Below are 18,304 nucleotides of genomic sequence, written 5' to 3'. Positions count from 1 at the left end.
AGCACGTGAGTGTTTTAAATTCAGTCCTGCATCAACACCAAAGGACTTCCCTAAAGACAAAAAATAAAATGTCTTCCCTCTCTTGATAGTTGTTTTTTTGGGTTTTTTTTGTTTTTGGTTTTTTTTTTTGAGGGGAAAGGAAAGATTGTTAGGAAGAATTAGACAGGAATTGCATAAGTGCAGTTTTCACTTGAGAATTGCTTCCCTCTGTGCTTTTCTTATGTTGCATCTTTTGAAAAAAAAGACCTGTTTGAGTTAAAGAAACCAGCATGACTTATTATTTTTACTTGGCAAGGGAAATAGTGTTTGACATCATCAATTACGTTACAAAGGAATCATGTGTATGAGCAAATAGGGACTATATCAAAGAGCAGATTGGATGCAAGTAAACAGTGGAATTAAGGGATCTACACAGATCTAAAAAAAATGGAAATCTAGCCAGTGTTTATACTATCAATTAAATGTTAGACTCTGTCAGCCTTGTACAATGATTTTTCAGCTCAGCTTCTCCCGAACTGTTTTATGAGAACATGATGAGCAAATATTTTTAGATTTTGGAAACTGAGTTTGCAAATTTTGATAAATAATAGAATTTATATTAAATGCTCTGTTCTTGTTTCTATAGTGGAGATAGTTGCATGCAAGAATTTCACTCTGGGTTTCTTTCTTTTCAGACCTGTGTGTGGAATCAGAGGGAAAACTCTCATAATTAATCTGCCAGGTAGCAAGAAAGGGTCACAGGTAAGAAGTGTTCTTACTGATCTGCTACTGAGGACCCATGATGAATACCTCCCATTTTTCTGAATGGTAGAAAGTACCCACTACAACAAATTTTACAAAAGTTAAATGAAATGTATATCCATATAACTGAACACACCATCACTCTCAGACAGGGACAATTCCAATACAATTGAAGGTATTGAGTAACCAGGACAGCATCACGTGTAGTGCAAGAGAGCACTCACTGTAGCAGGCAGTGCTAATGAAGAGTCTGTTGGTCTCTTACACTTCTTCCTTCTTCACTAGTCGGCCTGTACCTGATACCTGTGCTGCTACAGCTTCCAAGAAAGTATTCTTTTTCACACAGAAGTAAGAAGAAGGTCTAGTGTAGAGTAGAAGTTGCTGGAGTATGAAGAATATTCCCAATTTTGGTCAGAAAGAGGGCAAAAAACATCTTTTTTGAGAGTTCAAGGATTTTTTTAAATCTTCTGAACATGGGTATCAGACTTTACACCTTTATACAGTTTATTTCTGCATTTTGCACAGTTTGGACAGAGAAGTTAGGCTTTGTGTTTTTATTCATGCTTACTTTCTCACTGTAGAGCTGTGAGAAACACAATTAAACATCAGGAAGAAATTTTTTTGTGTTAGTAAGGCTAGATGTTTCCAGTGCTCGCTCTTTCTGTGTAGCTGGCTGATAGATCCAGAAAAAGAGCCTTCTCCACACAAATACTGCTAAGGTGAATAGTGGGCTGTACAGCCTGATACAAAACTGATAAGGTAGATCCCCCATCAATCACAAGAACGTATTCTTCAGGGCTCAGACTGTATCAGTGGCCCTGTTAAAAAGTGTCTTTACCTCTGGCCTCTAACAAATGCACACCTGGTAGTTTATCAACATCTTCTGTACCAGTAGTACCCAATCACAGAGGAGGCAGTACAAATGTGCTTAGCAGCACAGCCCTGAAGTCACTGTTACTTGAAAGACTTATATCTAGAGATAAATTAAGAATGTTTTGAATACTGTTATCTTAAGCAGCCATCACAGGTTTTCACATACATTGTCTATGTGTTTCAGTTCAGGGACTCAGTAAGCCCTCCTGTGATTCTACCATTCCTTAGAGCCTTTTTAGGAAATCTAATGAGAGTCTGTGATTGAAAAGAAATTAAAAAGCTTTGTGACAAGCAGTGAAGGATGGTGGGGCAGGTGTATACCTGATTGAAAGTCTTCCAGTTATGAGTGGGAAGTCATATGTATATACACATATTTAACATAGCAATGGGCCCCACATCTTAGAGAACTGGTGCACCAGTAAGAAGATTTTTTCAGAAGTCTATACTTCTTTTGCTGAATTATGAAAGAGAGAAAATACCCTACAATCTCTAACGATTTTTGTAGTGTTCAGCAGCACTCCTAACGTGCTAGGTACAGAAAACATTGCCATTTTCCACCCTGAGGCACTCAGACTATGAAGATGGGTAAATTGTAGAAAGAGAATGTGGAAAAGAAATGAAAAAAAAAAGTTAATAAGTATTTTAACAATAGTTTGAAACAAAATAAGTAATAAAAAAGGTCATTCTGCTGGAAAAGAAGAAAATGTAATGATTTCATTATACAAGGAAGGTTTTTATTAACTGATGATTTATTTGTTTCTGTCATGATGATACTCTGTTCTGCCAAAATTTATTTTAATATGAAACATCTTTAAAGTATCGGATTTCAGCAAAGATTTTTAAGATGAATAGTAGAGAAAATTGTTCCATAGCAGGCTGCATCTCAAGAATCAAATAGAATGGGTTGTTACCAGGAATTTCTCTCCTTTCTCTCTTTTATGACTTGTTGATTTCCTTTTCATCGTATTAACACAATCATATAAGAAGCTTATATAAAGCTGTGAAATTGCAGCAATATACATATTTCATTAATAAAATAGTAAAATATTAATAGAAAATGGCAGCAGTGTAAATGTTCTATCTCAAAAATGGACAAAATGTATGCCAAACATGTCTTCTCCAGAGAATGTGTGGCATGTACCACTAAATCAAGACCTGTAGAATACTTCCATTTTTATGTTGTTCTGCTCTGTTTTCTTTTAGCCTTGCAAAAGTTATTTAATGTTACAAAAGAGGGCAAAGTATGAAGTTAGCAGATGATCATTGAAATCGTTTGGTCTATGGCAATTTTTATACTTGTACTAACAGTTGCCTAAAACAAAGAGTTTTACAGATATCATGAGCTTTTAGAGTGCTTACTGGGAACCTGTTCATCAACAGTCAAGCTAACAAGGCTTTATTTCAGTGGTAGGAGTGGGAAACATGCATCTCTAGTGAGTCAATCATTAATGTACTTTTTCATGATTATTGATCAGTTCACAGGTTATTGTCATTGTTTACCACTTTGAGGTCTGCTTTTTTACTGAAGTAATGATGGTTGTATGCTTCAGTATATTAAACCATTTTAAAAATGATACTGTGGAGGCAGAATAGCTCTAAGGTTTGCAGTTACATTTTAATAGATATTCATTATATACAGCATCTTATGCTTATTCAGTTTACTTCCTTTCTTCAAAGTGCCAAATTGAATGTTTCAAGAATTTATAAATCTGTGAAGTAGTCTGACTATTCTTTACTCTTAAAGGAGCGACTAAAAAGTGGGTTCTTATTTAGAATTATTGAGGAAATACAGTATTCGTGAGTCATGGTTTTGACTTACAAAGTGGTTTGTATAAACTAGTAATTTCTGATGAATGGTTTGCTCTTTATTTTGTTTACATAGTCATTTTTATTCATTGAAAATATTTGTTACAGTATCTGTTTACAAAATGTTTATGGTTATTTATTTTCTGGATACTCTGAAATGTTGGAATACATTTAAAAAAAAATCTTTATGCTTGAAACAAAACTGAAAATGAAGTGCAACTTAAGGAGTAATGTCAGCTTTTTCTGTCAACTTGTATGTTCCCTAACTGCACTGCCGTGGCAATTCATTCTTGTGATCCTGACACAGTTTTCCAATAATTTAATGTTTATATGCAGTCTGCTCAAATGACATGAAGAAAACTCTTTACTGAGGTGCCTGGGAGGAGGATGAGAGACAGTAGTCATAAATTGGAGAAGGTAGCTTCCAGCTGGATAAATTTTTTTTAAAAAATCACTTTGAGGGTAATTAAGCGTTCAAACAGGTTGTCAAGAAGGGTTGTATAGTCTGTTCTTGGATTTTTTCAAGACTTTACTGAACAAAGCCCTAAGCAACCAGTCTGAATTTCATATTGACCCTGATGTGAGCAGGAGGCTGCAGTGCGTGACGTCCTGAGTTTCCTCTTTTACTTGATGAAATACTAGTATATTTTGGCAGCAGAGGTAGATATATGTGTATGCCCATTATGGAACAAAAACAGTTACATGCCTTCTGCATTTTTACTTTCTCCAGCCATATAAAATAAACTTTCTAATTGTTTTTGAGATAATAGATCAAGGAGAGGTTTGAAAAATAGATTATTTATGAACAATTTTTTCTGAGTTACATAAAATTATAATGACATCAGTGTAGTTTGTTGTTCTTCCAGTATATAAGTCCATGAATAAAAAAGGATACAATTATATAAAAGTATAATTATGGAAACCCTTATGAATTGTTCCCTAATTGTGAAGGAACATAATAGGAATGATTTGAAGCTAATATCCCTGCAGGGATAGAGTTAATGTTTTTATTCTGCATTTTTGTAGTGTTCTGCCAACTGCTGCAAACTGACTTCTGTATTATGTATTCAAGAAAATTTAACTCTTGTTTTCTGAAATTTTAATCCCATATTAGCTTAATTACAGTAACCCTGTTGTACAATGTATATTTGCAGAAAAAAGGCGAAAATATATAGTATAGTCCACAGGTCTGGTTCTGAGTTTGTTTTTTTACTCTCTGAGCAATTGCATAGGGCACTCAAGGTTTTATTTATGGTCAGGTGAAAAGATACATCTAAATCCCGAATATATTTTAAGAGTAAATCGGAAAAAATCCCTATTTACTTCTGCAGGTAACTTTTCACAGTCATTTCTCTTCTTGTTGTGCATAGGAATGCTTTCAGTTTATACTGCCAGCCCTACCTCACGCCATTGATCTTTTGCGGGATGCCATTGTAAAAGTAAAGGAGGTTCACGATGAGCTTGAAGATCTACCTTCACCACCACCTCCTCTTTCTCCTCCTCCAACCACAAGCCCTCACAAGCAGACAGAAGACAAAGGAGTACAGTGTGAGGAAGAGGAGGAAGAGAAGAAGGATAGTGGAGTTGCCTCAACAGAGGACAGTTCCTCTTCACATATAACGGCAGCAGCCATTGCAGCTAAGGTAAGTCTGGCTTCTTTCTCTAAGAGACCCTTTATTTTCTATCTTGAGTGCTTTCCACCAATATTCATTTGTAAGTTAATACTATACGTTGATGTCTGTGTGATCAAACAGCTGTATTTTAGGTATATTTTATAGAAATACAGCTTCATAAAAATGTATGAGTTCTGTTTCAATAGGTGATTTCAAATTTCAGTGGGAGATACATTGTTTATTATCTTGACAATAACATGCATTTTTATGATACCATTCTGATGTGATAGACTATTTTTAGTGTGGGTTTTTTTTTTTAATTCAAAGTACTCACATGCCTGAACATGTAAAGTCCAGTAGGTGGCATATTAAGGAATCGCAACAAAATTTTCTAAGCCATAATATCTATTTTGAAAATAAAATGTTGGTTTCTAAAAACATTGATAAAATTACGCCAGATAGATAGCAGGTTAAGTAATAAGCTATCCAGACTACTGTATTCCAGTGTGCATGTCCACATAAGAGATGTGAAATTCTGCCACAAAACTGAATATCATCACATTGTCTTTATAGCCTTGCTTTAACCAGTAATCATAGATCAACATTACTCAAACAAAAATGATAAATTTGAGACTACAGAAGGAAAACATTAGATAACACTCGCATATTATTTCAGTTCAAATTTTAAATGTTTTCCAAATGAATATTGTATTATTTGAAGCGATATATAAATATCTACCTCAGTTTTATGTCTTCAGTTTTCAAATAGAAAGACAATGTATTCCTATGTGTTTGGAAGGGTTTTTTTCCAAACTGCTTTGTTCTAGATTTACTCCACAAATTGTGCTTTTAATTCCTATTATGATAATCGAAAGTCTAAGTAACTCAAAATGATATTAAACAATTTTTAAACCAAGCCAGCAACATTCTAACTCCAGAAATGTGAATTCAGGTCTGAGACATCTTGACATTTCTAAGACAGCTGCTGCTGGATATCATCTCCCCATGTACAGAAAATCTTGATTACATATATCTTTACAGGGATGAATTAAGGTAATTATTACTTGCAAGTTTCAGTTTTTATTAATTCAAATTTTGAATTGATTAATTTCTTTTGATATAGGCAAAGATAAATAATATGTGCAATTTTTAAAGGCAGAAAATACCTGAGATCAAACTGGCTGTGTTCATATAAGCTTGGCATTTCAGTGTCACACTTATTTTCACCTCATTCCCTTTTGGTCATTTGCCTGTATACTTTCATGTTTTCCTGTCACTGTATTCATGGCTGTTATGTGTTGTGCATTAGAAGCATCCATCCTACACCAGTTCAGCTGTTATCATGGCAAAAGGTGAACAGCCCATCCCTGGTCTCATCAGTTATTGCCATCACGCAGCAGGCAGTGCAGGAGAACCGGTAAGAGACACTTCCAAGAGGCTTTTGCACTAACAGTAGCTAAAAATACACTGCCTGCCTCTTAGTCTACTGTGTGAACAGTGTTATTTTCTTCTAACAAAGACACACCAGTGCTATATTTTAGAGAACATGCTACAGAAAATACTCTGTTAAAGATACAGGGCTAAACAAGGTAAAGTTCATGTGCATTGTCAGTTTGAATCATTTGAAGGCTGAGATAATCATTGCTATAAAGCCTTTGTTTCTGATTAGTCATTGGCTTTATCATCTAACATACTCAATAATTGAATATAATTTAAATAATCTCAAATTACTGCTTTAGGGGTATGAAATTTTGATAACTTTTTCCCCTTTATTTGCCTTGCTTTGCTTTTTTTTCTCTCAATAGATTGTCAGCATAATACAGCATTTGCACTGGGTGTTCAGATTTGCTTTCATCATTTGCAATTTCTCCTTTCTTTTTGTATTCTGTTTAGAAGGATTTCTCAAAAACAGAAGAAAAGACTTGAGAAGTCAGGATATGGTGGACTTACTATAAATTACTGGATTTTAGTGAATAGTAGGCAACTGTTTCAATGAATGGTAGAAATGACTTAGTTTATTATAACCCAGAGGTTATAACTCAGACTCTAACAAAATGCTCTACTTTATTTTCTGTCTCCCAAAGGTTTAGTCTAGGCTTGAATCAAGATAGAATAATGGCTACAGTATTATCAGGAATAAAACATAATTTACTGTATTCATAACTGTAGATTAGAGAAATCTAAGGAAGGCAGTTGGCCTAGAGAGAGTTGTGTGGTCTGACCCATTCATTCCATGTCATTCAACAAATGGGGTGTAAGTTCTTGAGAAAATATGTCACTAGATTTGATAACCAGAGGCTGCACTTGCTTGTTTTTTTAGGCAAATAGTAATTTAAACCATCAGTCAAATAGCATAACACCTCTGTATTTAAAACATGATGACCATGTCCCTTGAAGTCACATAGGAAATGTGAAGGCTTTAAAGTTCACACACCTGATGATAAATCTGTATATGTGTACATATATACATACACACACATCTATTCCAGTAGTTTCGGGTTTTTGAGTTGAGGTTACTAAACTAGAATTTGCACTGTATTCTTTAGTATCAGTAGAACAGTGAATTCAGCCTCTCTGAAGCATGCTGTTAAACTGTCATCCAGGCTTCTATGCCCTTCTGCAAATAACTCTTGAGCTATTGTTTCATTCATTCTATAAGCCAAATCAGATCTTAAACCTCAGAGCAGGAAGTGGCTAGTTTTTCAGAAGGCTGATGGTTTTTTTAAGATGTCCTTTCTCTGTTTTTAAGACATCATGCTCTTGTATAACAATCATAGTGATTACCGTCTACAGCTTGTTTTCTTAGTGCCTCACCAGTACTATCAATCCTTGTTCCAGTCCTAGGCAAAAGAGAATAAAGAGCTTATATCTTTTCCTTTTTCCTACTCTTGTCTACATTTAGCTCTCTAATCTGAAAACACAAATATTTAAATCAATGTAAAAATACTTCTGGAAAAAGTCGTACTAGATACAAATTGTAGAAGCAATGACTGATGGATGTGGTGGATATCTCTCTCTGTCACTTCATTCATTTTTCATTCATTTCTTTCTCAGTATGTTACAACAGGTTTTGCACTCCAGGTAGTGCAAACAGAAGCTATTTTGACTAAATTTAGGAGTCTTATTGTACCCCATTTAGGCTTTTGAGAGCTCTACCCTCTATTAAATTTGTTTGAAACTGAGAAATTGAGTTGAAAAATTTTAGGGGGGGACATCATAAATACTCAGAGTGTGACTTTGTGGAAGCTGAAAAAAAAATCTATCCAAAATGCAGTAATATTCCTGCCCTTCTTTATTGCAGATTTCCAGGCTCCTGGAAACAGAAATTTCTCATGGGTTTATCAACCTCTTTATCAGGATTAACAAGAAGTTGCCTTGATTAGACACTTAGATTGCCTAAATTTAATTTTAAAGGGAAAAAACCACTTATTAAATGTAGGTGAGAAAAAATAGATATTTCCCATGTCACACAACATATATGCATAGAAATATCAGTCATATTCTACTGTCCCTTTCACTTAATGAAAAGTTTATATCCTTTATAATTTTTGTATATTTATGTTTATGCAGTATTAGTACCTTCTCTGAAATCAGCAGGATGTAGTGGTTTAAAGAGAATATTAATGCTGCTTTTAGCAATACAACACACTCCACTGTCATATTAGAGAAATAAACCTCTTGAGAGCAAAATTTGTAACTGTGAATTAATTTAATTCTCTCAGTGAGATTTTGTGCCTGTGAAAGCTAGCAAACTGAAACTTCGAGTTCTAGATAGGTTTATACATGGATTGTTTTATGGCAATTTTATTTTCTGTAAAGGTAGTGATTAGGGAATAATTCTCATTGAAATGAAATGCCTGTAATCATCTTTTCCCTTTTATCTTCAGCTTCCTTTTCTGATTAATGTCCTGGCTGAAATTTTACCTAAATTTTTATTTTCTCACAGGCAAAAATTAATACTTCACATGCTGTTCAGTGGAGAGTGGAATTGTCTCAGTCACTTTGTTGGAGAGAGATTTTTTTTTTGTTCTGAAAAGGTGAAATTAGATAAAATTTTAGAAGCCATGATTGATGGATATGGTGGATAGAGAAAAAAAAAAACAAAAAAACCCCACCAAAACCCAGTTACTTACCTGAAGGGGATGAGACAGCATGTAATAACTGCTTACTCTAGAGTTAACCAGAGTAAACCAGAGAGACCTGGATCATGGTATCATTTGCAAAAGCAATATTGTATTTGTGTTGTGGGATCTTGGGAATATCTATAAAAGAAGTAATGGACCCATACACAGTCATATCAAGATGCATGCAGCTTTTTATCAGAGGAGGGTAAAGAAAAAGTGTCTTTTTTGAAGACTTAAAACTATTATTTCTTTTATACCTTTATCAAAATGTAATTTTTTGCTGTATTGGCCTTTGTCGCGGAGATTAAAAGGAAGCATTAAAAGCTGTAACTAGTATTGGAACTATGCCAGTATAAAACTTAGGGATGTCAGCCTTTTTTTGTGTTTAATGTATTTAAGGTGGGATTTCAGGAGAAAAAGGGAACAGAAGGGAAATGGTGCTTCTGACTACAAACTGTTTACATGATCGGAAGAATACCATTGCTGCAGTTTGCCTCTATTTATAATACATTGCTAAGATGCCATTTGCAAACCGGAATACTCCAAGTAGAGCCCAGTTAGGCACTGTTTATGGAGAGGAACGTATCCTCAGCATAATGATCTATAGTGAAGAGAAACTACTGACTTCATAATTTTAGTGGGAATTGCAGGACAAGTTACTTAGCCTTGAAAGATCCTCTGAGGAAAGGGGGATTTTTTAAACACTGACCAAAATTGACGGACAAAAAAATATTGTCAGTCTGGAAACACAACAGTAGAGCAGAAAGCAGGCAGTTGGTGGCACAGTGAGAACAGGATCTGTTTCCACACAGCTTATAAACAGGTTATCACAGCTTATAAACAGGTTATAAACATGAGAATCTCTAACTTGTGGAGGAGGATTTATGGTGAAATGAGATCCCCTAGGTACAACCCAGTATCTCTTAAGTCAAGGTTGCTAAGTAGACATTGTCGTTATTTATAGATGGGAACCAGGGAAGTTGAGGGGGGATAAAAAAAGACATAAAAAAGCACTATTTAATGAGAATCTTAAGACTGGTCATTTTAACTGCACATACAAGAAGCAAAGCTGTCTTAATATCACAGAATCACAGAATCATTCAGGTTGGAAAAGACCCTTGGGATCATCGAGTCCAGCCATCAGCCCTACTCTACAAAGTTCTCCCCTACATCATAGCCCCCAGCATCTCATCTAAACAACCCTTAAACACATCCAGGGATGGTGACTCCACCACCCCCCTGGGCAGCCTATTCCACTGTCTGACCACTCTTCCTATGAAAAATTTTTTCCTCATGTCCAGTCTAAACCTCCCCTGTCACAGTTTAAAGCCATTCCCTCTTGTTCTGTCACTAATCGCCTGAGAGAAGAGACCAGCACCAACCTCTCTGCGATGTCCTTTCAGGCAGCTGTAGAGAGTGATGAGGTCTCCCCTCAGCCTTCTCCTCCTCACACTGAACAGTCCCAGCTCCTTCAATCTCTCCTCATGGGGTTTATTCTCCAGGCCCTTCCCCAGCTTCGTTGCCCTCCTCTGCACTCGCTCAGCACCTCGATATCTCTCTCGTATTGAGGTGCCCAAAACTGGACACAATACCCCAGGTGTGGCCTCACCAGTGCAGAGCACAGGTGGACCATCACCTCCCTGCTTCTGCTGGTCACACTATTTCTAATACAAGCCAGGATGCCGTTGGCTTTCTTGGCCACCCGGGCACACTGCTGGCTCATGTTCAGCTGCTTGTCAGTTAGAACCCCCAGATCCTTCTCTTCCACACAGCTCTCCAGCCACACCTCCCCAAGGCTGTAGCGATACATGGGGTTGTTGTGGCCCACGTGCAGGACCTGGCACTTGGCCTTGTTGAAGCTCATCCCGTTGACGTTGGCCCACCGATCCAATGCATCCAAGTCTCTGTGTAGAGCCTCCCTATCCTCATGCAGATCAACACTCCCGCTTAACTTGGTGTCATCTGGGAACTTACTGATGATACCCTCTATGTCCTTATCAAGATCATCAATGAGGATGTTAAACAGAAATGGTCTCAACACCCAGCCCTGAGGAACACCACTTGTGATCGGCCACCAGCTGGATTTAACTCCATTGGGACTGTCCATCCAGCCAGCGCTTGGTGCAGCAGACTGTTCCCTCATCCAGGCCATGGGGAGCCAGTTTTTCCCTGAGAATTCTATGGGGAACTGTGTCAAATACCCTGCATAGCTTCACTACATCTTTATAGTCTTCATGAGAGACCTGCCCCTTCTTCCAAAGGTCACAGATTCTCCTTTTCTTCTTGAGATCCAGCCAAAGGTCCCTGTTTAGCCAGGCCAGGCTTCTTCCCCTCCTGCTTGTTTTCCGACACACGGGAACAGCCTGCTCCTGTGCCTGTAAGACTTCTCTCTTGAAGTATGTCCATTCTTCCTGGACTCCCATATCCTTCAGGGCAGCCTCCCAAGGGATTCTGTCAATCAGTCTTTTGAACAGGTCAGAGTTTGCCCTTCAGAAGTCTAAGGTGGCAGGTTTACTAATCCCTCTCTTTGTTTCTCCAAGGATCAAAAATTCAATCATCTCATGGTCACTGCACCCTAGACGCCCTCCAACCTTCACCTCCCCCACAAGCTCTTCCCTGTTCACAAGCAGCAGGTCCAGGAGGGACCTTCCCTGGCCAGCTCACTCGCCAGCTGGGTGAGGAAGTTACCCTCCACACATTCCAGAAACCTCCTGGATTGTTCCTTCTCCACTGTATTGTGTTCCCAGCAGATACCCGGGAGGTTAAAGTCCCCCACAAGACCAACAGCAAGTGACCACAAGATTTCTCCCAACTGTTTACAGAAAGCTTCATCCACCTCACTGCTTTGGTTGGGGGGTCTATAGCAGACTCCCACAGCAAGATCTGCTTTATTGGCCCTTAACCTAATCCAAACACTCTCAACCCTGACATCACTATACTTGATTTCTGAGCTGTCATAGCATTCTCTTACACACAGGGCCACTCCACCACCTCTCCTTCTCTGTCTATCCCTCCTGAAGAGCTTGTAGCCATCAACTGGAGCACTCCAGTCGTGTGAGGCATCCCACCACATTTCTGTGACAGCTACTATGTCATAGCTCTCGTGTTGCATGATGGCTTCAAGCTCCCCCTGTTTGTTGCTCATACTGCATGCATTGCTATAGGTGCACTTGAGATGAGTTCATGAATCCAACACCCTTTTGTGAGTGTGGGCCCCATTTCCTATCAGACCCTTCTCAGGTGCTTCCCTGATTTCTAAACATCTATCCCTTCTCTCAAATGAAATGCCAGAGGGAGAGCCCTAACACTGGTCCTAAGGATGCAACAGATTTTAAAAGGTAGGAGTCAAGCTTGTTCCTGAAAGGAGGTACTTTCCAGTGGCTTCTATTTGCACTAAAGCCTTACCAGGCCAGAATGCTCAAAATGCCTAGATGCAGACTGGGTACAGCATCTCCCTTTAAAAAAAAATCCTGGCTGGAAGTGTCTAATGTTAGTGTCTGGCTTGTCGCTGGATCTTCATTTCTTGCTTACTTGTACTGCCTGCTACTGATGTTTCCCCCAAACATGGGAGTTCTTTTGCTAGTTCTCTTGGAACATCAGGCTGAGCTAAGAAATTCTTAATGAGAAGAAAGATCTTAAAATATGTGTATATATATTCCTTTAAAGTTCTGAACTTCTATGTTTTATGGTTCATTGTGATAGAAAAGTGAATTGCAGGAAGTAAGAACAATTTGATGTGGTAGAAGTGCTGCCTCTGAAAAAGGAAGAGGTTAAAATCATGAAAACAAAATCAGAATAAGCATTTGTAGAGAATGTGTTATAGAGGATTATCTGCTGCATTTTGTGTTGTAGAACTAATGTTAGAGATCAGTTCTCCTATCTGAGGTATTTATCATTTGTATGTCTTACCATTTTACACAAAAAATAAAAATTGATCATTATGTTAAGCTAGAAATCTAGTCAATTATAAAGACGGCATGACTGGGCCCAAGTACTGTGGTAATAAGATGCAATAGACTTTCTAAGACTCACTCTATTAAAGCTAAGAAAAGCTTTATTCTTAAATGCGTTCTTCTACCTCTTTTATTTGGAACTGGTGATAAAACTGAACAGAAAAGACAAGATAAAAAATACTGATAGTTTCACTTTTGTAACTGAAAGTAAGACTACTTTCTCACTGTTGTAAGCTAGTGTAATTTCATTTATTTAAGCGGCTTAGTAATACCTGCTAAAGGATCTGTCCCTAAAATTCCAGCTTAGAATCATACAATGATTTGGATTGGAAGGAACCTTTAAGGGTCATCTAGCCCAACCCCTCCCTGCAATAAGCAGGGACATCTTCAACTAGATCAGGTTGCACAGAGCCCCATCCAACGTGGCCTTGAATGTTTCAAGGGATGGGGCATCTACCACCTCTCTGGGCAACCTGTTCCAGGGTTTCACTGCCCTCATTGTAAAAAAATTCTTCCTTATATCTAGTCTTAAAATACCCTCTTTTAGTTTAAACACATTATTCCTTGTCCTACTGCAACAGGCCCTGCTAAACAGTCTGTCCCCATCTTTCTTATAAGCCCCCTTTAAGTACTGAAAGGCTGCAATAACAACTTGCTGGAGCCTTCCCTTAAGGCTGAACAACCTAAACTCTCAGTCTTTCTTTGTATGAGAGGTGTCCCATCCCTCTGATCATTTTTGTGACCCTTTTCTGGACCCGCTTCAATGGGCCCATGTTTTTCCTGTGCTGAGGTCTCCAGAGACACATTACTCCAGGTGGGGTCTCATCAGAACAGAGTAGAGGGGCAGAATCCCCTCCCTTGACCTGCTGGACACACTTCTTCTGATGCAGCCCAGGATACAGTTGGCTTTCTGGGTTGTGAGCACACATTGCTCGTTCATGTCCAGCTTTTAATCCACCAGTAACCCCAAGTCCTCCGCAGGGCTGCTCTCAATCCCTCCATCCCCCAACTGGTATTGATAGTGGGTGTTGCCCCAACCCAGGTGCAGGACTCATGAGGTCCACACGAGCCCACTTCTCAAGCTTGTCCAGGTCCCTCTGGATGATATCCTATCCCTCAGATGTGTCAACCCCACCACTCAGCTTGGTGTTGTCTGCAAACTTGCTGAGGGTGCACTCAGTCCCACTGTCTATGTCACTGATGAAGATATTGAACAGTACTGGTCCCAGTGCAGACCCCTGAGGGACACCACTTGTCACAAGTCACCATCTGGACATTGAGCCATTGACCACTAGTCTCTGGTTGTGACCATCCAACCAATTCCTTATCCACCAAAATCCATCCATCAAATCCACATCTCTTTAATTTAGAGAGAAGGATGTTGTGGGGGACTGTGTCAAAGGCCTTACAGAAGTCCAGATAGATGACATCTGCAGCTCTTCCCTTGTTCACTGATGTAGTCACTCTATCACAGAAGGTGTCTAGGTTGGTTAGGCAAGACTTGTCCTGTCTTGAATCACCTCCCTATCCTCCATGTGCCTTGGTATAGCTTCTAGGAGAATCCGTTCCATGATCTTCCCAGTCACAGAGGTGAGGGTGACAGGTCGGTAGTTCCCAGGGTCCTCATTTCTATCCTTTTTAAAAATGGGTTCAATGTTTCACTTTTTCCAGTCACCCCTGGACTGCCATGACTTTTTCAAATACCATGGAGAGTGACTTGGCAACTACATCAGCCAGTTCCCTCAGGACTCTGGGATGCATCTTATCAGGTCCAATAGACTTATGTACGTTCATGTTCCTCAGGTGGTCATGAACTTGATCATGTCTTACAGTGGGAGAGACTTTGCTCCTCCAGTCCCTGTCTTGAGGTCCATCCACTCAGGAGGTGTGGTAAGAAAGGTTGCCAGTGAAGACTGAGGCAAAAAAGTTGTTGAGTTCCTCAGCCTTCTCCTTGTCCCTTGTTACCAGTTTGTCAGTTGTTTTCATCGGGGGGGAGGGGGTGCGGGTGGTGATGGTGTATGCTGTCCTAGCTGGCCTAATACATTATGTGGAAACAAAAAACCAAAAAAACATTGAATTCTTATTTTTTCCCTTCAGAACACTAAATCAAATGTTGGCTTGGGATGGTGGTTTCTAGTGCTTTTGTCTCTACTCCCCCCAGAGGCCCATAGCTTTTGCAGCACAAACCTTACATCAAGAATTTTTGTAGCTGAAATAAAGTCTTCAGTACACAGAATGAAGACTATTTACTCACTGCATGACATTTCTTACAAGAAATTTTCTCACTGCATGATTTCTTCAGAGGGGTTCAGTCATTGCTAATACATGGTTTTCTGTTCAGAATATTGTCCCCTAGTTAGAGAATGGGAAGTCTGCTTCCCTTCTTGTCATGGTAGAAATTACTGTTGGACATTGTAGGGTTTGAAACATTACCTTATTGTTATTTCCTGTTGTAGTATGTCTGTTTCATAAGCTTTTGGGGTCAAATAGGGTGTTCTGTGCTAGTTCAGTTAGAATATGATCATACATATTTTCTAGGTATTTGTTACTGAAATTATGAGAACATGCCATTAACCACTGGCAGCACTAAGTATGAGGAGGTATACAAACCAAGGAGTGGGGTATTCCTGCATTTTTGATGTAAGGTTTTGAGTAAGTTTTAAATACAGTATATTTTTTACTATTAATTCCATCTCTCTTCTTTTTAAGATTCCAGATTCCATCATCTCTCGTGGTGTTCAGGTGCTCCCACGTGATACAGCCTCCCTCAGTACTACTCCTTCAGAATCTCCTCGTGCCCAGGCCACCTCTCGTCTTTCCACTGCATCCTGCCCAACACCAAAAGTAAGCACATTTATGCCTTGCAAGCTCCATGCTCAGACATATACTCTGTCGGATTAATGTATTGCCTCTGCTGAACAAGGTTGGTTCGCATGCAAGGGTTGTATCATTCTAAGTAATAGATAAATGCAGGACAGTATAGTTCATATCATGTGTACTGTTGCACAATTTAGTATGTGAGTCCACCAACACATTATGGTTACTGAAGATTCATGTTATCTCTTGCAATATCAGTTGTGAATATGAAATTGTTAACACCTTTAATGTCTTTAATATCCCCAGGAACATAGATAATCCTGTCACTGAGTAACAACATTAAGCAAGTACTATTTTGTCAAGAAAATGTATGTGCAAATTTCTAGCCTGGGCTGGGGCAGTTCTGTGCCCCACTTAGTTATTGTTCAGTTTAAGACACTTTCAAACCAACTGGTTTTGCTCAAACTTAGATATTTGCTGCCTGATATTTGGAAACAAAAACCAGCCTAAATTGAATAGAAAGTTTTAATGCCAACCTTGTGGGATTATTATTCAGTTCTTGCTGATTACGCTATACTATTTAATCATTGAGGTGAACTCTATTATGTGCTCTTTTTATCCAGCTTTAAATAGCATACATCAAAAACTAAGTGAATTGATCAGTGCCAAGGCCTGTATGTTCACCTTGTGCAGGATTCCTTTCAGCAGAAGACTCTGTCTGAATTTGCTTTGTGTGTTCACTTCACTAAGATCTTTCTGTGGTACCAGATGCTGACATACTAATAGACCTGTAGCAGATGGCAAACAATAACATTCTTCCTCATCTAATTCATGATCCTTGAAGATTATTCTGCTTGCTAAAATGATTGCCAGCATCTGCTAGTTCTTCTTTCCTGCTGTCTCATTCTTTTCTGTCAGCAAACAAGATTTATTGGCAACCACCCGTAGAAATGTTTTGGTTTAGCCTATTGGATTATTTTATGCAGTACTCACCTTCACTGTATTAGAATCAAAATTATTCTGATGGACAGCATACTTGAACTTCATTATATAGTCTACTTTTCTTAAGAAGATGTTCTATCTGCAAGCAGCTCCTTCATATATAACTAAAAAATTGTCACTTTTCTGATGCCTTAAAAATAAAAACTCAGAGCTTATAGCTTAGACCAGTTAGAGCAGAAGAGCAGAATACAAAACAAACTGCACTGAGTTTTATGGCTATTGACAAAATAAAAGTCTCCAGAGGAGACCAGTAACAGGCATAAAAAAGGGACAGCACTGCTAAGAAATAGCTCTAGATGAAGTGTATATATTTTCAGCAAGGCTGTCACAATGGGAAGGAGTAAAGCTTATCTGTTGTGAAGCAGAATGCACTCCTCTAGACTGTCTTCAAAGATTCAGAGATTACAGAAGGAAATTACAAGAACTTTGTAACAGATTAAAAATCTGAAACTCTTTTTTGGGAAATTAGTTAAGATGAGCTCTTAGCATAATTGGATCATGCTTTGGTATTTCATGTTAAACCCTGTTTTTCATGTATTACTGCAAAATCAGGTTTTGTTCAAAATGTGTGAGGCCACACCAGTTTTATAACAGGAATTGCCATGCAACATGTAGCTAGTCTAGCTTTTCTGTGATGTCTTTTGAAAGTGGCTGGTACAAACTGATATAGGGAAAGATCTAGGAAAGCCCAATTGGAAAAATAAACTTGAAGAATTATCTCATTTGTTCCTATTACCTAAAGGTTGGATTTTGCACAAAAGTGTAAGCTTCTTTGCCACATAGAGAGCTCTTGGTTCATTTTACTCGTTGCTTTAAAAAAAGACTCAACAACAAAATGCTCATTACATTTTTGTTCAGTCCTTTTCAGTACCCTCAAGTTCTCAAACATCATCGGAATTTGTCAAGAAGTATGGTTCGTTCATATTCTTCAAGACTGTCAGTATGTCTTAATGTCTTAACTTCTTGTGTTTCTCCTTCTGGATCCTGGCTTTCTAATAATGCAATATGAATTACATTTACATTGGACTTCTTGATCCACACAGTAGTAAGAACAAAGATAAGTTGTACTTCAGCATCCAGTTGATAATCCAGGGTGGGTTTTTTCCTTCTATAATCTGCAAGTGTGTATCTTTTCAATATTCTCATTTGCTGGTTTAGGAATTTACTTCAGGGCTCCAAAACACATATATATGAAATTAAAGGAGAAGAAGTTTCAGAAAAAAAAACCAATTTAGTTTTCTTTGGTTATAGGTATTGTTTGGCATAGTGGTCTAGCTGTAGAGCTAGTGACACTGTATTTCTTTGTCAACTACATACTCCAACTTTGTTATACCATTTTCTTGTCATTTTTTGTCCTAAATGTACATAAAATCTT

The 18,304-nt window shown here is 38.3% G+C and overlaps 1 protein-coding gene across 14 annotated transcripts in view; it reads left to right on the top strand.

Annotated features, from left to right (window-relative positions):
• The window catches only part of GPHN (gephyrin), a 307,551-nt gene that overhangs the window by 193,723 nt on the left and 95,524 nt on the right, over positions 1 to 18,304 (top strand). For 8 of the 14 annotated variants that reach the window (XM_074909768.1, XM_074909767.1, XM_074909765.1 and 5 more), the window contains 3 exons: positions 675 to 741; positions 4,791 to 5,063; positions 15,820 to 15,954. In XM_074909768.1, coding sequence (XP_074765869.1) covers positions 675 to 741; positions 4,791 to 5,063; positions 15,820 to 15,954 — 475 coding nt within the window. Of the gene's footprint in view, positions 1 to 674; positions 742 to 4,790; positions 5,064 to 6,342; positions 6,451 to 15,819; positions 15,955 to 18,304 lie in introns of all 14 variants that reach the window. The other 6 variants (XR_012633868.1, XM_074909761.1, XM_074909758.1 and 3 more) reach the window with 1 other exon arrangement.

Source organism: Athene noctua, chromosome 6, assembly GCF_965140245.1.
Source record: "Athene noctua chromosome 6, bAthNoc1.hap1.1, whole genome shotgun sequence".
Classification (NCBI taxonomy): Eukaryota; Metazoa; Chordata; class Aves; order Strigiformes; family Strigidae; genus Athene; species Athene noctua.
This window is presented reverse-complemented; position numbering and strand designations above follow the sequence as displayed.